The sequence below is a fragment of the Elephas maximus genome, chromosome 4 (assembly GCF_024166365.1).
Source record: "Elephas maximus indicus isolate mEleMax1 chromosome 4, mEleMax1 primary haplotype, whole genome shotgun sequence".
In the NCBI taxonomy this organism is placed as follows: domain Eukaryota; kingdom Metazoa; phylum Chordata; class Mammalia; order Proboscidea; family Elephantidae; genus Elephas; species Elephas maximus.
In genome coordinates this window covers 57,035,424-57,061,214 of record NC_064822.1, presented here as the reverse complement: position 1 = coordinate 57,061,214, position 25,791 = coordinate 57,035,424, and the positions used below count along the sequence as shown (strand labels likewise).

The following is a 25,791-nucleotide window of genomic DNA, read 5'->3' as shown; positions in this document are numbered from 1 at the left end:
CACCACTGTCAATTTTCAGTAACATTTTTAAATGAATTAGTATATTGTTAATTACAAAGGTCTACATACATTTTTTTTTTTACATACATGTGACTATCAGTAGAAATACAGAATCAAAATAGAATATTTATTCATTCTAGAGACAGTACTTGGTTTGCATATGTGTTTTCAGGTTCCTGGTTCTGTGGCCCTAGAGGTCCTTTGCCCCCAGGTTAGGCATTTACATGAGGAAATTTGCCATTAAAGTACACATGTGTTACTTGAATGACTTAATGCTTTCATTCATTGTATATTACTACGGATGGATTTATGACAGTGGTTCGCAAGTTTTAGTGGGCATCAAACTTACTTTCAGGGCTTTCTAAAACAGATTACTGGGCCCCACCCCCAGTTTCAGATTCCGTAGATCTAGGGTGGGTTTGGAAATCCTAGTGGCGAAGTGGTTAAGAGCTACAGCTGCTAACCAAAAGGTCGACAGTTCAAAATCCGCCAGGCTGTCCTTGGAAACTCTATGGGGCAGTTCTACTCTGTCTGATAGGTTCGCTATGAGTTGGACTTGATGGCAAGGGTTTTTCGGTTTTAGGGTGGGGTTTAGAATTTGTATTTCTAACAAGTGATGCTTATACTGTTACTCCTGGGACCAACCTTTGAGAACCCTGGTAAATGGCTGTTACCTTGGAAATTAGAGGACTGAGTATGGAAGGAATTCATTGAATCAGATATGTTCTAGGTAAAATGACCACAAAGTTATAGTAAAGCAAAAAAAAAGGTTTTATTCGGCATATGTTCAAAGCGGCAAAAGTAAGAAACGGACAAGCAAGCTGCCAGAGCCATGTTTGCCCAAATCCAAGAGATGTTACAGAATAAGTGAAAGTGGAAAACGGTCATGCTGCCAGAGCTGTGTCTGTCAGAATGTTACAGAATCATCAGTATATATTAACATTACCCCCAAAAAACCCAATGCCGTCCAGTCTATTCTGGCTACATAGCGACCCTATAGGACAGAGTAGAACTGCCCCATAGAGTTTCAGGGTAAAATCATTGAAAGCTTCACCTTTTCACAGATTGGCTGTAAATTGCCAAATCACCATGATTCTACATTTCGGATTGTCTTTCTTAATAATCATTGGTACAGATTTCAGTAAAGACAGTCAAGAGGGTCTTCACTGGTCCAACAAATCTTACTACTTACTAAATGCTAATAGCAAAAGATAGGAGTAGAAAGTATGTGGGTCTTTTGTGCTCTGTTTATGATTTGTTTTTGTGAAAGTTTCCCTAAAAGATGTTTTCCAAGATTGTCCTAAAACCCCAACCAAACCAGTTGCTATGGAGTAGATTGGGACTCATAGCGACCCTATAGGACAGAGTAGAACTGCCCCATAGGGTTTCCAAGGAGCGACTGGTGGATTCAAACTGCTGACCTTTTGGTTAGCAGCCAAACTGCTTAACCACTTCACCACCAGGGCCCAAAGATTTTCCTAGGTATTGCCTTTATAGCTAGGGGCTATAAAGGGTCTCAGGGCCCAGCTGATGTGTCATTGTGAGTCCAGCTCTGTCTAGGTCACATTCTTTATACTCAAGGACAAGGAATAATGGCTCCAATTTTATCTCCTAAATCAGATAGGAATGGGACATAAGACACTCAGGATTTGTTGAAGAGAAAAGAGGGTGGTTACGAGGCTCTCATAGTAGCTCCGAGTATGGAATGAAGAGTAGGGAATAAATTCAAGAAATATTATGGCAGTTGATTTGACACAGACGCTAAAGGAGGCAGAGGAGTTATTGTGGATTGAAATTGCATCCCAAAAGGTATGTTGATGTCCTAACCCTTGGTACCCATGAAGGTGACCTTGTTTGGAAATAGGTACTTTGAACATGTATATCAGTTAGATTAACATGAGGTCATACTGGAGTAAAGTGAGTACTAATCCAGTCTGAGTGGTGTCCTTATAAAAGAGGAGAGATAAAGGAATGTCACGTGAAGTTGCATCCACAAGCCAAGGAATGCCTGGGGCTGGAGAGGCAAGGAAGGATCTTCCCCTGGAGAATTTGGAGGAAACAAGTCCTGGCTGAATGCTGATTTAGACTTCTGTCCTCCAGAACTGTGAGACAATACATTTCTGTTCTCTTTTTGTGTGTATTTTAGGTGAAGTTTTACAGAGCGAATTAGTTTCCCATTCAATGGTTCATACACAGATTGTGCCATGACATTATTTGCAATCCACACAATGTGTCAGCACTCTCCATATTACTACCTTGAGTTCCCCATTTCCATTCACCTGGCTTTCCTGCCCCTTCCTGCCTTCTCATCTTTGCTTTTGGGCAGATGTTGTCCTTTTGGTCTCATGCAGGTGAATGTTCTAAGGAACGCTTTCCTCACACGTGTTATTGTTTATTTATAGGCCTGTCTATTATTTGGTTGAAAGGTGATCTTTGGGAATGGCTTCAATTCCAAGATAGAAGGGTATCCAAGGGCTATAATCTCAGGGGCTCCTCCAGTCTCTCTCAGACCAGTAAATCTAGTCTCTTTTTATGAATTTGAATTTTATTCTACATTTTTTTTCCTACTCTAACGGAGACCTTTTATTGTGATACTGGTCAGAGCGGTTGGTGGTGGTAGCTGGGCACCATCTAGTTGAAATTTCTGTTCTTATAATCCACCCAGTTTGAATTATTTTGTTACAGCAACCCTAGGAAACTAATTAAAAAAAAAAAAAAAAAAAGGACCTGCCGTTGAGTCAATTCTGACTAATGGCAACCCCATGTGTTTCAAAGTAGAACTGTGCTCTCTAGGGTTTTCAAGAGGAAAAGAAGGACACCGAGGTTTCATACCTGGATCCATGAAGAGAATTGAAGGACGAGGAGGACAAGTAGGATTGGGAGGAAAAGGGCATAATAAATCAGCATCTTAACTTTTATGCTTCTTGGCTCTTTAGGAAAATTCACTCACTCAACCATTATTTGATGGTCAGAAGGGCAACGCCCAGGTTGACTTATCCCCTAAGTTTTTAGCCTTGCTCTTGTAGTATTGGCCTCCGAAACTAGAAGCCGGTCATCATGGGATTTTTCCTTGGTGTTTGGTATTGAATGCTCAACCCGAATTCAGTACAGTACCTCTCCTACCCTTCCAATTTCCAAGCAACTTGCAATTTTCTGTCTTTGACCAGACGCGTTAGATCTGCTGAAACCCTTCTGCTCTCTTCTTCCTATTTAAAGCCTACACCTTCTTCAAGGTCCTGCTTGAATACAACTCCCTGAGTACGTTCGTCCCCCTGGGTCCTCTGGCACTTCTTGTGTCCTGCCTTTTAGAGTAAGTTTTTCCTGTTTCCCCTAACTAGACAGAAGCACCTTAAGGAACAATAGATTTTTCTCACAGTACCTTATAGTGAGCAACGTAGTACTTTACTCTTAGAAGCTGAATGTTCCTTGCGTCTTTAAGGAAAAGATAAGAGAAAAGGCTGGGACCTGGAATCTCAAAATCTCAGCAACTTTCAGTAGACTGTCAAAGAAGGGGATATACCAATAGAAGCAGTTCTTCACTGGCGAATGAGCTGGGCCATCCAGAAGCCAAAAAGATTGATTCTCTTGGCCAAAAAGAGAGGCTAACCTTGGTGAGAGGCTAGCCCCTTCCCTGAGAGCCAAAAGAGGTCCCTCTGTATGGAAGCAAGAGCTTCACTCTTCTTGCAGTCAACAAATATTTGTCTAGCACCTATTAGGTACCCTTGGGCACTATTCTAACTACTGGGGAGAAAATGGTGAATAGGACCATTTTCTGAACTCCTGGTGCCTATGAGGAAATAAACGAAAACACAAATGAACAGATAAGCCCACCAAATGATTCCAAGTTATAGTAAATGCTGTGAGAAATTATTTTAAATGCTATGTAGGAAGCCAGAACTGAGAATAATGGAGGTGGGAGCCTTCTTTGGGTAGGATGGTCAGGGAATGCGACTTTGAATGTGTGACCTCAAGGATGGATGACCCTGCTATGCAAAGGGTAAGGGGAAAATGATCTTGTAAAGGATCGTTTATAGGAAGGGCATGGGCAAAGGCACAAAGGGGAGAAACAGCATGGGGATTGGGTGAAGAAGTACAAGTAGTTTGAGGTTTCTGGAGCACAAAGGGAAAAACAGAAGGGGATGGAAAGAGTCAGATTTTGGAAGCCCTTATATAATGTGGTGAGGAGTTTTTACTTCATCCTTCAGGAGATAGGAAATCTTTGAAGAATTTTAAACAGAGAAGTCACATGGTCAAATTTTAGTTTTAAAAAGAGTTCCAAACCAAAGACACAAGGAAAATATTAGCCTAAAGGACTAAAGGACCACATGAACCACAGCCTCCACCAGTCTGAGCCCAGAACTAGATGGTGCCTGGCTATCACCACCTATGCTGTGACAGGGATCACTATAGAGGGTCCCAGACAGGGCAGGAGAAAAATGTAGAACAAAATTCAAATTCACAAAAAAAGACTAGACTTACTGGTCTTAGAGAGACTGGAGGAACCCCCAAGACTATGGCCCCCAGATACCCTACTAACTCAGAACTGAAACCACTCTTGAAGTTCATCTTTTAGCCAAAGATTAGACAGGCCTATAAAACAAACAATAACTTACTTGAGGAATATGCTTCTTAGTTCAATCAAATATACAAGACCCAATAGGTAACTCCTTCCCAAAGCAAGATGAGAAGGCAGGAAGGGACAGGAAAATTGGACAAATGAACACAGGGAACCCTGGAGGAAAAGGGGAGAGTGCTGCCACATTGCAAGGAATGCAACCAGTGTCACAAAACAATTTGTGTATAAATTTTTGAATGAGAAATCAATTTGCACTGTAAACGTTCACCTACAGCACAATAAAACTAAAAAAAAAATTCCACATATCATTACTCACATTATTCATAGTAGCCAAAGGTGTAAACAACCCAACTGTCCATCAGCAGATAAATGGATAAACAAAATGGGCTATATCCATACAATGGAATATTCAGCCATAAAAAGGAACCAAGTTCTGATACATGCTACAACATGGATGAACCTTGAAAACATTATGCTGAGTGAAAAGAGCCAGATGCAAAAGGATTATTATTGTATGATCCCACTTACATGAAAGATCTAGACTAGGCAAATTCATAGGGGCATAAGGTAAATTAGAGGTTACCAGGGGCCAGGGGGAGGGAGGAATAAGGATTTATTGCCTAATGAGTATAGAGTTTCTATGTGGGGTGATGAAAAAGTTTTGAAAGTCGTGATAATTGTTGCACAACACTGTGAATGTAATTAATGCCACTGAAACTTATACTTAAAAATGGTTAAAATGATAAATTTTTTATTATATGTATTTTCCCACAATAAAAAAAAAGAGCTCTGTGGTAGCTGTATTCATTGAAAGATAATATGCACAATATTATGCTATCAAAGTAGAGTCTTCTCTAGCTCCTTGGTCAGTCAGTTCCCCTGTTTTAAGATTGATTAAAATGTCTTTCTCCTTTCTCCCAAAACCTTTCATTTCTTTACGTAACCACTCTGCACCCTCCCCTCTGCCACTGTCTCCCACAAGCCCCTCACACTATGCCAGGGCCCATCTTCCCAGACTATCATCTCCTGGCCTTTTGAATCTAGGAGAATTGGAAGTTGTCAAAAATAAAATGAAATGCATAAAGTTTGATGTCCTAGGCCTTAGTGAGCTGAAATGGACTGGTATTGGCCATTTTGAATCAGATAATCATATGGTCAGCTAGGCCGGGAATGAGAAATTGAAAAGGAATCGTGTCACGTTCATTGTCAAAGAGAACATTTCAAGATCTATCCTGAAGTATAATGCTGTCGGTGACAGGATAACATCCTTATGCCTACAAGGAACACCAGTTAATGTGACTATTCAAATTTACGTACCAAACACTAAGGCCAAAGATGAAGAAATTGAACATTTTTACCAACTTCTGCAGTCTGATATTGATCAAACGTGCAATCAAGATGCACTGATAATTACTAGTGATTGGAATGCAAAAGTTGGAAATGAAGAAGGATTCGTAGTTGGAAAATATGGCTTTGGTGATAGAAACGATGCTGGAGATTGCATGATAGAATTTTGCAAGACCAACGACTTTTTCATTGCAAATACCTATTTTCAACAATATAAACGGTAACTATCCACATGGACCTCACCAGGTGGAATACTCAGGAATCAAATCAACTACATCTGTGAAAAGAGACAATGGAAAAGCTCAATATCATCAGTCAGAACAAGGCCAGGGGCAGACACTGGAACAGACCATCAATTGCTCATATGCAAGTTGAAGTTGAAGAAAATCACAAGTCCATGAGAGCCAAAGTATGACCTTGAATATATTCCACCTGAATTTAGAGACCATCTCAAGAATAGATTTGATTCATTGAATACTAATGACAGAAGACCGGATGAATTGTGGAAGGACATCATACATGAAGAAAGCAAGAGGCCATTAAAAAGACAGGAAAGAAAGAAAAGACCAAAATGGATGTCAGAAGAGATTCTGAAAGTTGCTCTTGAACATTGAGTAGCTAAAACAAAAAGAAGAAACGAAGTAAAAGAGGCGAACAGAAGATTTCAAAGGGCAGCTCGAGAAGACAAAGTAAAGTATTTTGATGACATGTGCAAAGAAAATAGAAAACCAAAAGGGAAGAACACGCTTGGCATTTCTCAAGCTGAAATAACTGGAAAAAATTCAATTCTCGAGTTGCAATATTGAAGGATTCTACAGGGAAAATACTAAAAGACACAGGATGCATCAAAAGAAGATGGAATACACAGAGTTACTGTACCAAAAGTAATTGGTCGATGTTCAGCCATTTCAGGAGATAGCATATGATCAAAAATCAGTGGTACTGAAGGAAGAGGTCCAACCTGCACTGAAGGCATTGGTGAAAAAAAATGTCTCTAGGAATTGACGGAGTACCAATTGAGATGTTTCAACCAACGGATGGAGCACTGGAAGTGCTCACTAGTTTATGCCAAGAAATATGGGAGGCAGCTACCTGGCTAACTGACTGTAAAAGATTGATATTTGTACCCATTCCGAAGAAAGGAGATCCAATAGAATGTGGAAATTATCAAACTATATCATCACTATTACACACCAATAAAATTTTGCTGAAGATCATTCAAAAGCAGCTGCAGCAGTACATCGACAGGGAACTGCCAGAAATTCAAGCTGGATTCAGAAGAGGACGTGGGATGAGGGATATCACTGCTGATGTCAGATGGATCCTGGCCGAAAGCAGAGAATACCAGAAAGATGTTTACCTGTGTTTTATTGACTATGCAAAGGCATTCAACTGTGTGGACCAGAGCAAATTATGGATAACATTGCAAAGCATGGGAATTCCAGAACACTTAATTGTGCTCATGAGGAACCTGTCCTTAGACCAAGAAGCGAGAAAGGTGTGTGTCAGGGTTGTATCCTTTCACCATAGTTATTCAATCTGTATGCTGAGCAAATAATCCAAGAAGCAGGACTGTATGAAGAAGAAGGAGGCATCAGGATTGGACGAAGACTCATTAACAACCTGTGATATGCAGATGACACAACCTTGCTTGCCGAAAGTGAAGAGGACTTGAAGCACTTACTAATGAAGATCAAAGACCACAGCCTTCAGTATGGATTGTACCTCAACATAAAGAAAACAAAAATCCTCACAACTGGACCAATAAGCAAGCATCATGATAAACGGAGAAAAGATTGACGTTGTCAAGGATTTCATTTTACTTGGATCCACACTCAACGACCACGGGAGCAGCAGTCAAGAACTCAAATGATGCATTGTACTAGGCAAATCTGCTGCAAAAGACCTCTTTAAAGTGTTGAAAAGTTAAGATGTCACTTTAAGGACTAAGGCGCACCTGACCCAAGCCATGGTGTTTTCAGTTGCCTCATATGCATGTGAAATCTGAACAAGGAATAAGGAAGACCAAAGAAGAATTGATGCCTTTGAATTATGGTGTTGGTAAAGAATATTGAATATACCATGGACTGCCAGAAGAACCAACAAATCTGTCTTGGAAGGAGTACAGCCAGAATGCTGCTTAGAAGCAAGGATGGTGAGACTTCATCTCATACTTTGGACATGTTATCCAGGAGGGACCATTCCCTGGAAAAGGACATCATGCTTGCTAAAGTAGAAGGTCAGCAAAAAGAGGAAGACCCTCAACCAGATGGATTGACACAGTGGCTGCAACAGTGGGCTCAAACATAGCAGTGATAATGAGGATGGTGAAGGACCTGGCAGTGTTTTGTTCTGTTGTACATAGGGCCGCTATGAGTCAGAATTGACTTGATGGCACCTAACAGCCTAACAACAACATCTCTTGGCCTGGGTTTGTCTTTTCCATCCCAACATAAACACCAGCTCTTTTAAAACATTGTATTGTTTTGATTCCTCCAGCTTTAGGCAGTCTTGCCTATTCTCAATCTGTATATCGTTTTGGTTGGGGGAAAAGTCTGGCTCCCCCACCACATGCACAAGGCTTTTTTGGGTGTGTTTTTATTTTTGTTTAGTACTAGTAACTTTGCAATTGGCGTGTTTTTGACAAACACTGCTTTTTGTGTTAACTTCTTGTAATCAGGATATTGTTTCTTTGGCAGTCTTACTATACTCAGCCTTAGTAATAGGTGATGGTGAAGAGAACTGTTGTTTAGTAATGAGAGAAGATGGGTAAAGCAGAGAAGGCGTTATGTTCCTGTGACAAGGAGGGAGTACCAAGCAATATATTTACCTGTGTGGAAAATCTGATTTCCATACCAGGATCTACCATTCAATAGCTGTATGAGCAAGGTACTTAACCACTTTACTTCAGTTTCCTTGTATTCAAAGTGAGGATAATAATAGCATATAGTACACAGGATTTTGCATGGAGCCTTGGTGGTGCAGTGGTTAAGCTCTCAGCTGCTAAGTGAAAGATTGGTGTTTCAAACCTACCCAGCAGCTTTTTGGGAGAAAAGACCTGTTGATTTGCTCTCATACAGATTAAAGTCTAGAAAAGCCTATGAGGGCAGTTCTACTCTGTCCCATGGAGTCACTATGAATCAAAAATAGACTCGATGGCATCCAATAACACCACCATGTAGGATTTAAGTGAAAATCAAATGAGAAAAATGCATGTACAGTGTAGTGCATGTAGTAGGTGCTCAATAAATGTTAGCTAATATTACTGGTTATTGACTAAGAGTCACTTATTATTGCCCAAATAAAACTATGGAGTCCCTGGGTGGTACAGATGATTAACAGACTTGGCTACTAACTGGAAGGTTGGAGGTTCAAGTCCATCCAGAGGAGGCTAGGAAGAAGGTCTGGAGATCTAATTCTGGAAATCAGCCATTGAGAACCCTATGGAGTGTAGTTCTACTCTGATACACACGAGGTTACTATGAGTTGGAATTGACTTGGCTGCAACAGGTTTAAATAAAACTGTACTAGGCACAATGGGGCATGCGGAAGAAATAGAAATGTTTTGTAACTTCAGGAAACCTTTGATCTACTGGGAAAGTAAGAAACATACACATTGCTTGAAAAACATGTTCGAAGGCAGCGTGTGTGGGTTAGGGTGGTGTAGACTGTATACATGTATTCATAAACAGTAAGGAAATCACAAGTAAATGGAAAGATTTTCATGAGGTTGGATTAATCAAGGACAATTTCATGGAGGAAGTGAATCTTGAGTGTGGACTTGAAAGGAGTTAAAGATTTGGATTGCTGGAGAGCAGTGGAGAATGTATCCCTGGAAAAAGGATTGGAATGTCATTTGGGGTGGAGAAGAGCAAGGCTTGTTCTAAGAGTAGGAGATTAGAAAAGAGACCCAATATTGGAAATTCAGGAAAAGAATGAAGGTAGAATGAGGCCAGGTTGGGAAGGTTAAAATGGTTAAAGCACTGAGAACCACTGTAACTTTTCAAACAGAGGGATATTATCCTTTAAAATTAGTGTTTTAGGAAAACTCATGTTGTAGCCGTGTGCTGCTGTAGGTTAGACCACAAAGAACTGCTCTGATATTCAGATAGATGGAGAGGATGCACTTAGTTGGAAATGGGGAAGGAAATGACTGAGCCAGACGTACATTTTAGGAGGTGTCTATCAAGTGTGTTGAGGCCCATAAAGAGTCCTTCTCTACACAGGCGGAGAATGCAGAAGACTGCAGCTCTGTATTGTCTGCTCCCCTCTCAACCCGCCCCTGCCCCGTGGAAATCATTGAAGAGCATACAGATCCTTCAGTAGCAGTGCATCCAGGGGTTGGTTCATAAAGAGAGGCATTCCCTTTCCAAAGGCTGCTAAGATCTAAGATTTTCTACCTTGTTATGCCAGGAATGTTAATAAAATTGCAAATGTATTTTTAAATTACGCATTCAGTAGCTCCCCATCGGGTCACAACATAAGAATTAGCCAGTGGCAGCCTTGAAAAGGCTCACAATCCGACCAAGCTCTTTGTTATTTCTGGGTAGGTTTCTAGGTGTCAGGGTTCCTGCCTAGGGGAAGGGGGCAGGTATGGGATTGTGATGCCATTTCCCATGACTTGTTGCTTGAGTTCCCATGCTCTGGGGGAACTCAGTCCTAGACATCCAGGGGTGGTTAATGACCTGAAATCAGCCCCTTGCCCTTTCGGTTAGGGTTTTCATCTGAGGGCCACTCTCTGAAGTGTTTGTGAAAAGCACAGAGATACCCCTTAAAGGGCAGAGTTCCTTGAGGTCTCTCTGCTTTCTCTCTCTCTGTGTGTCTCTCTTGTGGTCTCTTAATTCTGGGCTGGATCTGTTAAGGGAATGAAAATTGGTGACTGAGTCCAACCAGAAAAAGGGAGGTAACTTGGAATTTCTATTTTCAAATACACGCCCCCTGGAGTCCTTTGGTGGTGCACAGTTGAGGTGCTTGACTGCTAACTAAAAGGTTGGAGGTTCTAGTTCACCCAGAGGTATCTTGGAAGGCCTGGTGATCTACTTCTTCTTCTTTTTTTTTTTTTTTTATTGAACTTTAGATGAAGGTTTACAGAGCAAACTAGTTTCTCATTAAACAAACAATATACATATTGTTTTGTGGCATTGGTTGCCAACCTCACGACATGTCAACACTCTCCCCTTCTTGACTTTGGATTCCCTATTACCCGCATTCCTGTCCCCTCTTGCCTTCTCGTCCTTGCCCCTGGCCTGGTGTATCCATTCAGTCTTGTTTTGTTTTCAGAACCTGTCTAATCTTTTGTTGGAGGGTGAACCTCAGGGGTTACTTCATTACTGAGCTATAAAAGTATCGGGGCCACACTCTTGGGGTTTCTCCAGTCTGTCAGACCGGTAAGTCTAGTCTTTGTGTGTGTGTTTGAGTTGGAATTTTGTTCTACGTTTTTTGTCCAGCCCTGTTCAGGACCCTCTATTTTGATCCCTGTCAGAGTAGTCGGTGGTGGTAGCCCGGTACCATATAGTTGTGCTTGACCCAGTCTGGTGGAGGCTGTGGTACTTGTGGTCCATTAGTCCTTTGGACTAATCTTTTCCTTGTGCCTTTGGTTTTCTTCATTTTCCCTTGCTCCAGACGAGGTGAGATCAGTGGAGTATCTTAGACGGCTGCTCACCAAAGTAGAATGTAGAACATTTTCTTTATAAACTATGTTATGCCATTTGAGCTAGATGTTCCCCAAAGCCATGGTTCCCACAATCCTTAGCCCAGTAATTTGGTCCTTCAGGGCTGGTGATCTACTTCTGAAAAAATTAGCCATTGAAAGCCCTATGGAGCAGTTTTACTCTGACACACATGAAGTCGCCATGAGTCGGAATTGACTCAACTAGACTGGATGATTGTGACTATAAAATTGGATGGTGCAGTCTCAGTACAGAGGAGTTGGGGATATGCAGCAAGGTTACACCCCTGCTACCATCCTATCTACATGGTGGTTAGGAGAGGGGTGGCCAGCTATTCAGAGAATGGCCTTCCTCAAAAGATATAATATAAACCATCACTTTTTATCATTCTGTATTCTTCTCCCTGCCTTATTTTAACTTATTTTAACTCATAGTATTCACAGGACGTAACACAGTATGAGGATCCCTGGTGGTGCAGTGGTTAAAGTACTCAGCTGCTAACTGAAAGCTTGGTGGTTCGAACCCACCAGCCACTCCAAAGGAGAAAGATGTGGCAGTCTGCCTCCTTAAAGATGCGTAGCCTTGGAAACCCTATGGAGCAGTTCCACCGCTATGAGTCGGAATGTACTTAATGGCAGTGGGTTTCGTTTTGGTTTTTAACATAGTATGCATTTATTTGTTCACTGTCATATTCCTGGCACTTAGAAAACAGCCTGGCACATAATAGGCACTCAGTGCATATTTGATGAATGCATTTATTGAATGAATGAATACATGAATGAAGAAGTAGGGCAGAGCAGATGTCTGACCAGCTGATTTGGGCTTTCTGGAAGGGTCTTGATTGAGGATTTTGTATCTTGGCCCTCTCTACCACAGTCTCCTCCCCTTCTCCCCTCCTCCCCACTCCCCCATCCCGGTTACTACTAGAGAATAGAGACCCTGGATTCTCTCCTACTTCAATACTGTGTTAGGTGTATTTGAAATGACAGTTGCCTCTCTTAGGAAGGGAAACTGTTCAGTTCTCCGAGGAAATCTGTAGCTATTGCAATGGCAGCAGCAGGAATTCTCTCTCCCTGCCTTTTGAGTATTTACTAGATCTTTCCTTCTACACAAAGGAGAGCCTCCCCTGGTTGAGTCCTGCTGTAAAACTCACTAGGGACCCATAAGTAGGGCTTTAGATGAGTCCTGCTCATCAAGACCAAACCATCACTCCCACACCACTTCCTTCCTCCCCAGTTGGGTTGAGGTAAGAAGTTCCCATGCTGCCCATGCTAATTAAACCGATTGCTAACATTTACCTCTTTGGCTGCCTTTCTTAGAGCTCCTCTCTCCTCCCACCCCCGTGCAAGGAAAGCAAAGAATGTCGGAGAGGGCAAACAGCTGCCAGCTTCAGGCTCTGTTCCCACTCACAGCAGAGGCACACATCTGTCTGCCAGGCAAGAGGGCAGCAGGGAAGAAGATGAAGGGGTTGTTGAGGAGTGTTCAGTTTCAGGTACCACACATCTGGAAGCAAAGAGAGAAGCCACCACACATGTTAAAGTCTTTTCCTTTCTTTCTTTCGTATTTTTAAAAATTTTTTAATGAGCTGAGAGTTTGGTGGAAACAATAGAGTGGTGGGAACAGTTGCTGGGAGTGATTCCTGTCTCCATTTATGTTTATAAGGCGACGAGGGGCGGGATTAGCAGCTCTTGGCGAGTTTGGCTTTAGCCCGCCTTTCAGCCTGTCACTGGGAAGTCAAAGCCACAGTGACCGTTAGCAGGCACTGACTCCTGTCCTTGGCTCGGGAATGGCGGCCCCCCATCGTGACCTCGCTTGGACCTAGGGCTTGTAGGAGCAGAAAGATTTAACAGGAGCCTGATGAAAGGGTGTGACACAGGTGAGAGACACTGGTGTGAGGGTGGCAGCAAGGGGATAAGAAGTGTCACCAGTTGGGAGAAAGAACTTGGCTATCTGGTGGTGGCAATGTGTGAGGATATATGCCAGCCGGGGCATAGGGTGTTTGGGGAGGCATGGTGGCGGGAATGGTGATGTAGTTTAGGAGGGTGCGGTAGGGGGAGAAGGGGGTTGGGGAAGCAGGAGGGAGGAGGCTTAAAGGGACTCTTCAGTCCCTACGAAGGCCTGGTAGGTGGAGTTGAGGATGTTTGGACAAGGAAGCTCTTTGAAGCTTTTCTCTCATCCTCACTACTCTGGACCTGGTCCCCTCCCCTCCATAAAGCCATTAGCTTCTGGTGCCAGCCCTATCTCTGCTCCATCTCTCTCGGTTCCAGTCGGTGCATTCACAGACCTCCTGCCCTGAGGGATGGGGGAGGATTTATTGGGGGGTAGAGGGTCGAGGGGGAGGGGGCATCCTTTAGAGGAGGAGAGGTCTGTAGGAAAGTAGGGTGTGGGGAGCTGTTAGTCCTCCGGGATAGAGACCGGATCATTTCCGAGCTGACTCTGCATGACAAAGGGGAAGGAGCAAGTTTCTTCTTTGATCTGCCCCCTGCTGGCCCCACACACCTGCCTGTTGGTACCCCCACCCCAGCTGAGACCTCGAGAAGAAAAACCAAAAGGGGGTGGGGAAAAGGCTGTGTCCCAGCTTCTCTGGATCCTGCTCAGGCCACCTTCTTCTTTTGGTGGCCCCAGGACAAACATATCTCCTAGGCTTATGACCCAAAGCACCTGCCACCCCCTCCCGGAGAGCCTGGAGACCCAGAACTGCGGGACCAGCACGGTGAGCTGGCGGCGGGGCGGGGGGGGGGGGAGTGCAGCTCAGCACGCGTGTGCGTGGGAGAGTGTTTGTGTGTGTAAAGTTGGAGGTGTTAAGGGGTCGTTGGAAGAAGGCTCATTGGGGATGTGGGGTCATGCCCTAGATGGACACTAAGGGAGAAACAAGGTGGGTGTGAGTGGAAGGGGCGTGTGTTTACAGACTTGCTCTATGATCCACAAGCGTGGACTTTCTGGATGTTTGTTTTTCAAGGGCTCAAGGAAAGGTGTTTGTGGGGAGCACGGACATTAGTTACAAAAAGTGAAAGGGAAACGTGGGAAGCTCTCATGCTGCAAGGGAGGGGTTGTTGCTTCTGAAGGATGTGTCCACAGCACAGACATTTTACGCAAGAGTTGCAGACCAGGAGCTGGCCATGTCCCCACTGCTGCTGGGAAAGGTGTTCGTGGGGGCCCAAGAGGACCGCAGAGTGCACAGGAGGGGACCAGGCCACCTAGGAAGACAGCACCTCAGCCCCCAAAGCTTTAGGCGCCAGCAGTTCCCCGTATGGCTCTCGCATTTCTCAGAGAAATTGCCTTGCAAAATGAAAAGCCTTTGTTTTACTACTACTGCTATTATCCCTTGTTTAGCGAAGAATAAACAAGGTTGGGATTTAGGAAACTTGGTGAGAGTGAAAACGGTACAGATTGAAAGGGAAGACTCCTATTTAGGTGTAGATAATTCTAATTTACTAATTGTTTTTTAACCTGACAAAGGAAAGCCTGATGTCAGAGAAGAAAATCTCTGGGCTGGCGTGAGTGGTAAAGGGAGGGGTGGATGGGATGGTCCTCCCCATCTCTTTGGATGTTCTAGAAGAAGGACAGGTGTGCTTTGCAACAGCCAAAGCGTCTTCCTAAAATACTGCATAGAGCACACTCTGCTCTTGAGATGATTTGCTTTCATTATTTTTTTCTGGTTTTTCATCTCATTGCTTCCCTTGGGATTGGCTCCTGAGAAGGGTGCCCACAGCTTTGGGTAAGAGGCATAAAAACTCTGTGGTGAGAGGATAAGCAAAAGAGATGGAGGTTGGAAAGAGGCTGGATTCCATCGGGAGTACCAGAACTTGACCTCAGATCTACCCCGGAGCTTATCCTTTGTACTTGCCCCCACCCCACCCCTTTTTCCTGGTCTTCCTTTATCTGTTGTATTTCCACATTGATTCTCCCTTCATTTCTGCTTTCTCTAGGGAGCCCCATCTTGGAAGCTGTCGGTCCCCAGGGTCTTCCCAGGGCACTGGAGAGGGGTGAGGCCAACGATGCCTGGCCTGCTGCTGCTCTTCACGGCTGCTCTGCTGTCTAGCTGGGCGCAGCTTCTTGCAGAAGCCAACTCCTGGTGGTGAGTGAGAGGGAGCTCAAGTCCTACTTCTCCAACCTAAGGCCTCCCTGTTTTGGTAATTGAGATGTGATCGTTCGTTCCTTTATTTCTAGGAATACTACCCCATTACCATTATCCATTGCTGTTGAGTCTGTTTTGACTTGTAGCAACCCTAGAGGATAGAGTAGAACTGCCCCATAGGGTTTCCGAGGAATGCCTGGTGGATTTGAACTGCTGACCTTTAGGTTAGCAGCTGTAGCTCTTAACCACTGTGCCACCAGGGTTTCCTCTAGGAATACTAAGGGCCCTTTTTTATCCCAGGAAACGAGAAGGCTCTTTTTCTCTCTCTCAGGGGTTAAGGGATACCCCCAAAGATAAAAGACTAGGAATTCCTTTTTCTCTGATCCTTTTCTCAGCTCTCCTTTCCTGAACTGTTAGAAATAGCTCTCTTGTTGCTATTGGATCAATACGAATATTGATATCTTTCTTTGGAGGGGAGGGGGGAGTGGGGCAGGAAGAGTAGAATGACTGTTTTAAAAGTCTTAAGAGCAGATGAGAGCTTTGCAGATCACATGTGGCTTTCCTGCATGTTTTTAAGACTTTGTCATTGTCAAGTCAGCATGGAAATGGCAGGCGATCACCATCTCTTTTGCATGGTCTATGCTCTGCTCACATTTTTACTCAGATGACAAATCTACAGCACTCTCATCTAAGTTAAAACTTTATTACATCTGGTAGATGAGGAGCAAAAGGGAGATCCCCTGAGCAGATAAAGAGCGTTTGGAGATGTGTGGAGTGAGACATGGAAGTGAAAACATGTAGAATATATTGTGATATATGTAAATTGGACTCTATTTTAAAGGCATAAGGGGATTTCTGTTTAAAGGAACTTAATTGCTTTTTATCACATACCCTGCACTTGGGCCAAACAGAGCTAATTCCTCCTGCCCCTTGGATAAGTCATATGCTTACTGTTGAGGCTTGGTGCTTTTTGCCCTCTGCCTCAAATGAATAGCCTCCTTTCCCTGTCTCCTTCTCCACTCGCCCCCTCCATCCTTCAAGACCCAATTCATATTCTGGCCATCTCATCATAAAAGCTTTCCTTTTCTCCCCAGCTGTAAGATCTTTCCCTATCTGATCACTGTGGATCTAGAAGCTCAAGTCTGCCCTAAGCTCTTGGCATCTCACATGTCACGTGTGTTCCTCTTTCTCCCCAAGCCTTGAACACAGAAAGCACTTGATGCATGTGTGGCATGAATGACTTCCTGCAGCTCACCCGTTGGCCTTTTCCTCCCTCTCTGGATCACTGCTGTAGGTCACTAGCTATGAACCCGGTGCAGAGACCCGAGATGTTCATCATTGGTGCCCAGCCTGTGTGTAGCCAGCTTCCTGGACTCTCCCCTGGCCAGAGAAAACTGTGCCAATTATACCAGGAGCACATGGCCTACATAGGGGAGGGAGCCAAGACAGGCATCAAGGAGTGCCAGTACCAGTTTCGGCAGAGGCGGTGGAACTGCAGCACCGTGGACAACACTTCCGTGTTTGGGAGAGTCATGCAAATAGGTAAGAGGCTACCAGAACAGGGCTTGGCCGCAGGAACTGTGCTCGTCTGCCAGGATTGGCCCAGCATCAACTAAAAGTGCATGAAAGAGCATGCGCTGTTATGACAGGCTTGGAAGCAGTGGGCAAGAAGAGAGAGAAACACACATAAAAAAAGAGGTGTCTCCGGTAATGTATTAACCACACATCTTGGTGTTCCTCTAGCCCTCTGTTTTCCAGCTTTGCCCTGGGTCAGGCTGTCTGTGACTCACTCCGGGAAGGGGTCAGAACATCTGAGTTGAGTTAGTGGATTAGGAAACCCGCCCACCACCACTGCCTTTTGTCTCTTAGTACAACAACGGCCGTCTTTGAGAGCCTTGGCTAGGGAACCGAAAATCGCAACCCTGAATGTCTGTTCGGCTTTTTGCCTCTTTCACTTGGACCCTTGAGAGAGGGCGAAACTTTGGGCCAAATTGATGATAGCTGTCATTAACCCGACCCAGATCCAGTCCTGGCCTTTTCATATGAAAGGGGATGTATGCGAAAGTGGGGGAAGGGGGCAGACTAAAGAAGAAAGATGAGAGGGCCCTCCCTTCCTGGATTCCTGTCCTTCCCTCTCCCACTGCTGGTCTAGGGTTCTTTGGCTACCCTATTGCTTAGATGGAGGTGTGATCTGGGGTCTAATTGTTTTAGGTCCTTTTGAAATGCAGTCCTCCCCTCCCTGGCAAGAAATTGAGAAATCCGGCCCTATTTTACTGGGTCTTATCCTCAGGGCCATAAAAGGAAGGTGTTAGAACACTGTGTTTGTCCTGTCTCACATTCTCCCAGAACAGCTTCCCCTCAAAAGGCAACAACATTCAGGAGTTACCTGAGGCTGGGGCTTCCCCCAAAGAGTGATTTTAGCGTGAAAGGGAGTTAGAGGTTCTGTGCTCCTCGTTATGACGGATACTTGGAAGTCCTCTCCCGCTTCCACCCCACTCTTAGCCATTTATTCTAGAAGTCTTTCCCCTACCTCCCCACCCCATATTGAGAAGTAAGGAATGGGGGCGGGGGGGTGGCGGGGAGTACATTTTGAACCTTGTTGCTCTCTTGGTCCCTTGAATATCCACTCAAAGTGCATAAAAGAGCTTGAGCTCCTGTGACGGCCTTATTGGGCCACTTTCCCAAAAGAATGGACATGTGGGTTAAGTGGGATTGTTCATAATTTATCTAAAGTCTTTTTAAACCCACTGAAATCCCTTCTTTTGGATGAAAGTCTTAGTCTTACTCTCCAGACCTGTTTTGGGTAAGAAAGTGACGATGACCCAGGTATAGAGAAAGGGCAGTCTCTAATCGATTCAAGGGGACTGACCTATATTGGGAACCTAATATATGCCTGAGAACCCCTGGGTGGTGCAAATGGTTAACGAGCTTGGCTGCTGACCGAAAGGTTGGAGGTTGAGTCCATCCAGAGGCACCTCAGAAGAAAGATCTGGCAATCTACTTCTGAACAAATCTGTCACCGAAAACCCTGTGGAGCACAGTTCTATTCTGGCCACCATGAGTCGGGGTCTGCTACACGGCAGCTGGTTTTTAACTGACATTGGCTGGAACCTTTTCGTGTGTTATCTTGTTTGAGAAAAGGCCAAAAAGCAAGGCTTGCCCTTAGGAAGTAAAGGGGTTGGCGGAGTAGATGCTTCTCCACTGGGTTCAGATTGGTATGTGGAGTGACTTGTGAAAGCAGACATGTCAGTCCTACTCTGTTACAAAATGGAACCCATATATTTGCCTTATTTTTACCGCTCCTTTTTTATTAACTTCCCTGCAGGCTAATGCTACCTGGGAAGCTGCTCTCCATGCCTCCCCCTGGGCCCAGAGTAGCTCCTGGTGAGTCTTCTCACTGCTGTCTTGTATATGACTTCCAAAAGACTCCTTTTCTCCTTGAAGCGGCTGCAAAAGTCAGCCACCAGAGGGCAGCAGAGCAGCTTGGAGGGAGCCATTGGCACTTCAGGGAGCTTCTGCCCAGGGTGGGAGCATGGAGGCACCTTCCTGGTAGTTATAGTTCTGGGAATGCAGAGGGCATGATATGGTTGTACTGTCTTCTTGTCCTCCTTGTGGAGGCAGATTCAAGGCCTCTCTAGGGGCTTCATAAAAAAACCCCTGGTTTATTAGCCTTTACCTTTGAGATGGTTTGAGTTTCAACTCTGAATTGTTTCACGTATGGATAAGCCCCCCACATCGCTTATCCATCCCGAAGGCCCTGGTTATCTCTCGCTTGCTAAGGGTAGCACTAGTACTTTTACTAGTACCAGTAAATTAAAAAAACAAAAACAACTACTAGTACCCTGAGCTTACCAGGGGATGCAACTGATGCCACATCCAGGCAGAGCCACCCACGCTCAGCACATGGTGATGCGCCTAACCAAAAGAGGCAGAGACAGTGCCTGTGTGAGACAGCTAATACACCGGAGGACAGATCGGAGTCCCAAGTCATCATGATGGGCTAGAGCTGTCAGAGCACATCGTGTCTGGTGTGTTATGGTCAGCAGCAGGCACATTATTTTACAGGGCGTGTTGAGAACCTGGGGCCAATTCTGAGAGGTGATTCAGCTCTGAAAAGCTTGTTTGCCAAAGAATGGTAGAAGCAATCAGACATATGTAGCTTGAAAAAGTGAAAACATAGAAGGCATACTAGTTTTCAAACACTGAAGGGCTGTCAAATGGAAAGGGATTAGACAGCGTAGCTCCACCAGGCAGAAGTTATAGGAGGCATATTTCAACTTAATATAAGAAAGAGTGTTCTGGTGATTAGAGTCCCCCAAAAAAAAAAAAAAGGAATGGGTTGCCTTGAAAACCCAGCCAGCTTCTCTGAGGAATACTGTAAAAAGAATGTTTACAGTGGATGGAACGTAGATCTGGGCTGTAGCTTCAAAGGCTCCTTCCTGCTCCAAGATGCCATGTCAGGGGGTTGAGGTTGCATTTTAGGAAGACTTCCCAGGGATGAATCCCTCAAATTGGGGCCCAGACCTTTCTCCTTCAGTGCCTCTTTGGCCATCTTATCGTCCTGGGTGCTCATTCTCATAGTCTGGTTCCCCCAGACCGCTCACTCCCTGGTCTCTGGCTGTATTTGGGTACTGACGCAAATGTCAGTCCTGATGGCTGAATCATGAGTGTAACTTCCTGCCATCATCTGGGTTTTTCTTGGGCTGTTCCTATTCCACAACTGACCAGAAGCTGACGCCAGGTTAATTGAGAAAAACTGACTCACCCAGTGTGGTCTGGTTGCAAACTTCTCTGTGTCCTGCCTAGATAATCAAGAAATAGGCCAAAGTGGGAGATCACTCTAGACCTATTAGTTGATTGCAGACTGCTTCCCTCTCCACCTGCCAAGACAGGACTATGGGGTGCCTACTCCGACCATTGGCCAGGCGCTCCTTGGAAACTCTGTGGGGCAGTTCTACTCTGTCCTAAAGGGTCGCTATGAGTCAGAATCGACTCAACAGCACTGGGTTGAGTTTACTCCAACTGTGGAGAGTCAGGAGAGGAGGAAATGGAAAGCTGAAGATTCCACCTGGCTTAGTCTCTAAGATCAGGACTGAATCCTAGTATTCTACTAAGAACCATTCCCTTCCCTCATATCTGAGTCCGTATGAGTGTTATAACAGCTTTATTGAGATGTAACTCATGTACCATACAACGCACCTTTTTAAAGTGTACAGTTAAGTGGTTTTGTGTATGTTCACAAGGTTGTGCAACCATCACCATCTAAATCTAGAACATTTTCATCACCCCAAAAGGAAACCTCATACTCGTTAGCAGTCACCCCCCATTCCTCCCTTGCCCCAGTCCCTTGCAACCACTAAATCTACTTTCTGTCTTTATGGATTTGCCTATTCTGGACATTTCATATAACAGAATCATACAACATGAGGCCTTTTGTTTCCGACTTCTTTCACTTAGCAAAATATTTTCAAGGTTCATCCACGTGGTAATATTTATCAGTACTTCATTCCTTTTTATGGCCAGGTAATAGCCCATTGTCTGACACACCATATTTTGTTTACCTATTCGTAAGTTGATGGACATTTAGGTTATTTCCACTTTTTGGCTGTCATGAATAATGCTGTCGTGAACATCGTGTACAAGTTGTTGCGTGGATGTGTATTTTCATTTCTCCTGGGTGTATGTCTAGGAGTAGAACTGCTGGGTCATATGGCAACTCTGTGTAACTTTGTGAGGAACTGCCAGACTGCTGTCTAAAGCAGCTGCATCATTTTCATTCCCAGCAGCAATGTGTGAGGGTTCCAATTTCTCCACATTCTCACCGACTTGTTAGTATCTGTCTTTTGATTACAGACATCCTAGTGGGTGTGAAGTGGTATCTCATTGTGGTTTTGATTGCATTCATCTGATGACTAATGAGTATTATTTAAAAAAAATGTTTATTAAAGTAGAACATATGTGAGTTTTTAAGTGATTCAGTTTAGCAATGAGGAGGAAAGTAGTTTAGATTTTCTACTGGAAAAATATCTGGATATTTACAGGGACCAAGCTTAGTGTCTGAAATTGTAGGTACCGCTGACGTGATTCCCCATTGCTCTCAAGTCAGGGGGCAGTGTGGACCCTATGGAGGAGAAAAGGGGACAGCTGGGGTTATTTTGAACATTGTACTTTCTAGTTCACGTTCTACTCTTGGTCTCTGCCTCTGTCTAGCTAGATAATGGATAATGGTAGCAATAAAAGAGACAGACGTGTGGCTCATAGAGTGGTGAGAAATTGCATCTGGGAGGAAGAAATTTTTGCTTAGGATACAGAGTCCTACTATTGATCCCATTGTTTCTTGACTCAATCTCATTCTGTTGGTCCCATATGTTCCATAAATTCTTTAATGCCCACTCTCCCCTCCATTTAGGTCTACCTCTTAGGGATCACTGGTAACGGAAACTTCTTTGGAATGAATCTTAGTGTAGGCCAAGACTTGGGGGAGTCATTTTATTCTGGTGGAGTCACAGGGCAGAGCTAGGCCCAATAGGCAGAAGTAACCAGCAGGCAAATTCCAGCTCATGATAAAGAGAAGTTTCGAAACATTAGAGCTATGGGAAGTGGGAGGTGCTCCCTCCTAACATTGTTTCCCATCACTGGGAGCCCGCAGCAGAGGCTGTGGTGTAAGGGTTGGGAGGGGGCAGAGAGAAGGAAGGGCCTGGCCAGAAGAGGAGAGTTGACCTCCTTCACCACCTCTCTTGTTTCTCCTGCAGGTAGCCGAGAGACTGCCTTCACCTATGCAGTGAGTGCTGCGGGGGTGGTCAATGCTATCAGTCGGGCTTGCCGTGAGGGGGAGCTTTCTACCTGCGGCTGCAGCCGGACAACGCGGCCCAAGGACCTTCCCCGGGACTGGCTGTGGGGTGGCTGTGGGGACAATGTGGAGTACGGCTACCGCTTTGCTAAGGAGTTTGTGGACGCCCGGGAGCGGGAGAAGAACTTTGCCAAGGGATCAGAGGAGCAAGGACGAGTGCTCATGAACCTGCAGAACAATGAGGCGGGCCGGAGGGTAAGATGGACCTCAGCCCTCACCTCCACACACACTGTAGGACAACTGGGCTGCTCCTGAGCTGAGCTGTGACCTTGTGGCCTGGCCACCGAGGAAGGAAGTTAATCTGACCGTGGAGCTTCTTACATAATTACCTGACCTAGATGTCCGCATATTGAACTAATCCATTTCAAAATGCCCCATTTCCCAACGGACACAGGTGATCGTTATTTTTTTAACCTGATTTATTACTCGGAGTCTACACGGGACATCTGTCCCTATAGAATTTAGATGGAATGTTTGGGTTGGAATTCCAGACATGTGGAGTAGAGGTCTTGTCTTGACATTCCCCGCTTTGTAATTTGAACAAATAAGACGATTGGAAATCTAGGCCGTTAAACCTCATCTAGGGTTTATGATTTGTTAAAGGCTCAGGAAAAAACCAGAGCTGACTTTTAAGAGCTGCTATCATACATATCCAGAAACCCAGTCAAAAAGCCCATTCAAGTACTAATGACAAACACACTTCTAGGCCAGGAGTTTTTCACATCAGTGGGAGTATGGGACACCCATCTTTTTTTTTTTTGCAATTGTGCTTTAGGTGAAAGTTTACAGCTCAAGTTAATTTCTCATACAAAAATTTATACACATATTTATACACATAACAATATACACATATTGTTAGGTAACACTAGTTGCAATCCTTATAATGTGACAGCACACTCCCCCTTTCCACCCCAGGTTTCCCATGTCCATCCAACCAGCTTGTGTCCCTTTCTGCCTTCTCATCTCGCCTCGAGACAGGAGCTGCCCGTTTAGTCTTGTGTGTTATTTTATTTTATGTTTTATAGACCAGTCTAATCTTTGTCTGAAGAGTTGGCTTTGGGAATTATTTTAGTTCTGGATTAACAGGAGCATCGGGGGCGGGGAGGGGGGAGCCATGTCTTCAAGGGTCCTCCAGTCTCAGTCAGACTGTTAATCTGGTCTTTTTATGTGAACCTGAGTTCTGCACCACAGTTTTCTCCTGCTCCATCAGGGACTCCCTGTTGTGTTCCCTGTGAGAGCATTCATTGGTGGTAGCAGGGCACCATCTAGTTCTTCTGGTCTCAAGCTGATGGAGTCTCTGGTTTATGTGGTCGTTTGTCTCTTGGGCTAATATTTTCCCTGTGTCTTTGGTGTTTCATTCTTCTTTGCTCCAGGTAGATTGGGTCCAACTGATGCATCTTAGATGGCCGCTCGCAAGCTTTTAAGACCCTAGATGCCACTCACCAAAGTGCGATGCAGAATATAACTTTGTCATGCCAGTTGACCGAGATGTCCCCCGAAACTATGATCCCCAGACTCCTGCCTCTGCTACTCTGTCCCTCCAAGTGTTTGGTTGTGTTCAGGAAACTTCATAGCTTTTGGTTTAGTCCAATTGTGCTGACTTCCCCTGTATTGGAGACACCCATCTTTTTAAGACTCAAGCAAACATCTTACCAGTCTCACGTAAGACGTGATGCTGCCTTCTGAGCCTTAATTTCAGTAGAAACTAAAATATCGCTTTTGTGGTGAGTTTGGTTTATTGTATATGCAGAACATGGGAGTCCCTGCTAACTGAAAGATTAGAGGTTGGAGTCTACTCACAGGCACCTCAGAAGAAAGGCCTGGTGATCTGCTTCTGAAAAATCAGCCATTGAAAACCTTATGGAGTCATCATGAGTCAGAATTGACTTGACGGCAACTGTGTTTTTTTTTTTTTTTAAATGCAGAACATAAGCCATCAGCTTTAGGTTTCCCTTTATGGTATGCTGGAGAGTGTATTTCTTCTCTGCCTGCACCTCGTTCATGAGGACCTCACCTCTGAGCACACGCTCTGGCCTCTCCTTTTCTTTGCTGCCCGATCATAGTTGGCCTTTGCCTCAGGAAACTTGTGGGCCTGCTGCAGGAAGCTCCACCTTTTACTGGTTCAGCGTATCCATTAATGAGAGGGACTGGAGGGGAGGGTGGATGTGCATCCAGGTTACTCCTTAGAAAGCTCTGAGGTCTGAGTGCTGGGTGGTGGGGTATTTCTTCTCCTGGCGAAGGGCCAGCAGACCACAGACCTCTCAGGAATCAAAACAGACTTCTTTTCTTGGAGTGTTATCCAGACTTAGGTCTATATTAAGCCAGCTAGCTCTGCAGCCCAAGCTAGGTATTACAGTAAGACCAAAGAGTTAATTTAAAAAAATGAGAACTAATGGATTTTTTTAATAATTATGGTGAATATATATATATATAAACAAAACATTTGCCATTTGAACATTTTTTATATGTACAATTCAGTGACATTAATTACATTTGTCATGTGCAACCATCACCAGTTCCCACATTTTTCCATCAATCTATCCTTAACACAGAGTGGCAGTTACTTGAGAAGAAATAAGTTCAGAAGTTTAATATTGGTCCTTGGTGATTCAGTAAGAGGATATGGGTATATTTCTAAAAATTGTTTATAGATAAATTTTAAAAACTAATTCATGTTTTATAAGGGCACATATCAAATAAATGCAATTGGAAATGTCCTTTGTGTGAATCAAGATCTCGCAATATCGGCTTGGTAGCACAAAGTTCGGGAGCCCTGGTGGCACAGTGGTTAAGTGCTTGGCTGCTAACTGAAAGGTTGTGGTTGGAACCCACCAGCCACTCCACAGGAGAAAGATGTGGCTGTCTGCTCCCATAAAGATTACAGCCTTGGAAACACCATGGGGCAGTTATACTCTGTTCCATAGGGTGCTATGAGTTAGAATCTGCTTGATGGCAACGGGTTTTTTGTTTTGGTTAGCACAACGTACACCTGTGTAAAGTTGGCATCATCAACAGTGTGACAGCAACTAAAATTTAGAATTTGTCTACTGTCTTCCTTACATACCACATATACAGAAGCTACTTTTGTTTAGCCAGATATGGGCTCAGAGGTGTTAATTTGTGGTGATGTTAGGAGTTCTGGTCATTGCTCTGATCTGTGGTTGTGATGGTATACGCCAGGGCAGACAGCAGAGAGATTGCAGCCATCTCAGATGACCTTCAACTCTCAGGGAACCTCTGGGACTCCTGGATCCCAGGGCTTCGTTTCCAT

At 44.3% G+C, this 25,791-nt stretch overlaps 1 protein-coding gene across 8 annotated transcripts in view; it reads left to right on the top strand.

Moving 5' to 3' along the window:
* Window positions 1–25,791, top strand: part of WNT5B (Wnt family member 5B) — a 132,363-nt gene that overhangs the window by 102,032 nt on the left and 4,540 nt on the right. For 5 of the 8 annotated variants that reach the window (XM_049885125.1, XM_049885127.1, XM_049885122.1 and 2 more), the window contains 3 exons: window positions 15,522–15,670; window positions 16,965–17,212; window positions 22,423–22,715. In XM_049885125.1, coding sequence (XP_049741082.1) covers window positions 15,522–15,670; window positions 16,965–17,212; window positions 22,423–22,715 — 690 coding nt within the window. Of the gene's footprint in view, window positions 1–14,010; window positions 14,306–14,363; window positions 14,841–15,521; window positions 15,671–16,964; window positions 17,213–22,422; window positions 22,915–25,791 lie in introns of those variants that run through there. The other 3 variants (XR_007517477.1, XM_049885120.1, XM_049885124.1) reach the window with 3 other exon arrangements.